This window comes from Myotis davidii, unplaced genomic scaffold (genome assembly GCF_000327345.1).
Source record: "Myotis davidii unplaced genomic scaffold, ASM32734v1 scaffold693, whole genome shotgun sequence".
Classification (NCBI taxonomy): domain Eukaryota; kingdom Metazoa; phylum Chordata; class Mammalia; order Chiroptera; family Vespertilionidae; genus Myotis; species Myotis davidii.
Genome location: NW_006284939.1, coordinates 291,713 through 293,562, shown reverse-complemented (window position 1 = coordinate 293,562; position 1,850 = coordinate 291,713). Strand labels below are relative to the sequence as shown.

The 1,850-nt window shown below is 59.8% G+C and overlaps 1 protein-coding gene across 1 annotated transcript in view; it reads right to left on the bottom strand.

The window, feature by feature from the left end:
• The window catches only part of WHSC1 (Wolf-Hirschhorn syndrome candidate 1), a 42,490-nt gene that overhangs the window by 11,337 nt on the left and 29,303 nt on the right, over nt 1-1,850 (bottom strand). The window contains exon 13 of the mRNA XM_015558419.1: nt 138-269. Within this exon, the coding sequence (XP_015413905.1) occupies nt 138-269 (132 nt within the window). The remainder of the gene's footprint in view (nt 1-137; nt 270-1,850) is intronic.

The window sequence follows — 1,850 nt, the reverse complement described above, 5'->3', positions numbered from 1 at the left end:
GGGGCGTCCCGGCAGCTCCCGCCTCCACCCATGTTCCCCACGCCCGAAGCACATGTGCCCGCGTGCGCCTCACACCCCGGCCCAGGGCCGGCAGGAGGCTGGCGCCCGCGGGCGTGAGAAGGAGGCGGCGCCCTCACCTGGCACACGTGCTCCTTCCTGGCCGTCAGGCCTCGCTCCGACTTTTTTGAGGAGACGGACACTTCGGTCTGAGTCTCGTCGGCACTTTCGTCTGGGGACTCGGAGGGCTCGTCGCCCACGCCGTCCGAGACCTGCAGGTGGAGGAGGTGGACGACAGTTCACTAGTCGCAGGAGCTCCAGGGACAGGCCCGCTGGGCTCGGTCCACGTGCACACACGTGGTACACGCACGTGGTACACACACGTGGTACACGCACGTGGTACACGCACGGCGCGCGCACTGGCCTCTCCACTCGCCTGCGCGGCCAGCTCTTCTCAGCAGCCTGGTCACCAGCGGGTTCTCCGGTAACAACGTGGAGAAGCTGGACAGAAAGTCAGAAACGGGCCTCCTCCCAGCACACTTGCAGGGCACGTGCACACGTGTGCGCGAGGGAGAGGGACTCGCCCTGACGGCCTCAGACAGGAAGCGACGTCTGTGGGAGGCACTGTGCTGGCACAGGTGGCCGCAGGCGGGCTTTGGGACGGGGGTCCTGGCCTGTTGTACCCGGGGGGGAACGGTCCGGCTACTTTAAGTAAAAGGAACATCAGTGCCAGCGAGTTTCTGAAAGAGCCAACGTGCAGTCAGAATGCGGCCTTCGCTCCGAGCGAGGCTCCGTGTCAATCCCTGCGTGTCCTCCTCCCTCGGCGAGGCCGGGAGCTGCCTGTCAGCCTGGGGCCGGGTGACGGCCTGGAGGCGGGGCAGCTCCAGCCGTCTCCTCCTCGGGGCTTCCCTCCCCTCCCTGACCAGCATCCCCTCCCTGACCAGCAAGCCCGTGTCTTTAAATAGAAACCAGTAAAACTCTCATTAGGAAACTCCCATTAGCAGTTGGAGACTTTCTTAAATTCAGTTCTCAACTGAACAAGAGATAAATACATCTCACGTCCAGTAAATGTTGAGAAGTGAATTTTCAACTGAGCAAACCTATGAACTGCACTTCCTGCCCCCAGGAGCCATGGGCACGGACGTGTCCCTGGTTGCTGTCCACCCGTGGACAGAGCAAGGAAGGGGAAGAGGCCCCATTGAAAAACTCGCAGAGACGAGTGCACAGCCCACAGACAACGCCCTGCTCTGCAGCCTCATCGACGACCTTTGTCTAGAGTCTGGGCCGGTGACGGCGAACCTCTGAGCTCGGCGTGTCAGCGTTTGAAAAACCCTAACTTCACTCTGGTGCCGGGTCACATATAGACATTTTTTGATATGTGAAACCATAGTAAAACAAAGACTTATGTTTTTGGTATTTATCTTATATATTTAAATGCCATTTAACAAAGAAAAATCAACCAAAAAAATGAGTTCGCGGGTCACCTGACACGCGTGCCATAGGTTCGCCATCACTGGTCTAGACTCACATTCCTGCGAGCACACCCCACTTGGCGTGAGAGGGCCGGCTTTCGGAGGGACCCAACAGATGGTGGGGGCGGGTGACAGGTGTGGCCACTGTCCAGCCTCAACACGCTCGTGTCTGACACCCCATCACCTCAGTCTTGAGAGAAAGGGACCTTTTAACCGGTTTCCTCGTGTTTTCCAGGAGGACGGAAGCAGCAGGCGAATGACACGTAATTCCGGTCGGTCACGTGGCTGCCTGGAGGGAGGCGGGGCTCGCAGCCCTCCTGACCCGCCCTCCTTCTCTCGCACCGACACCCCAAGAAGGCGGCCTGCGGGATGCTCTGAGCC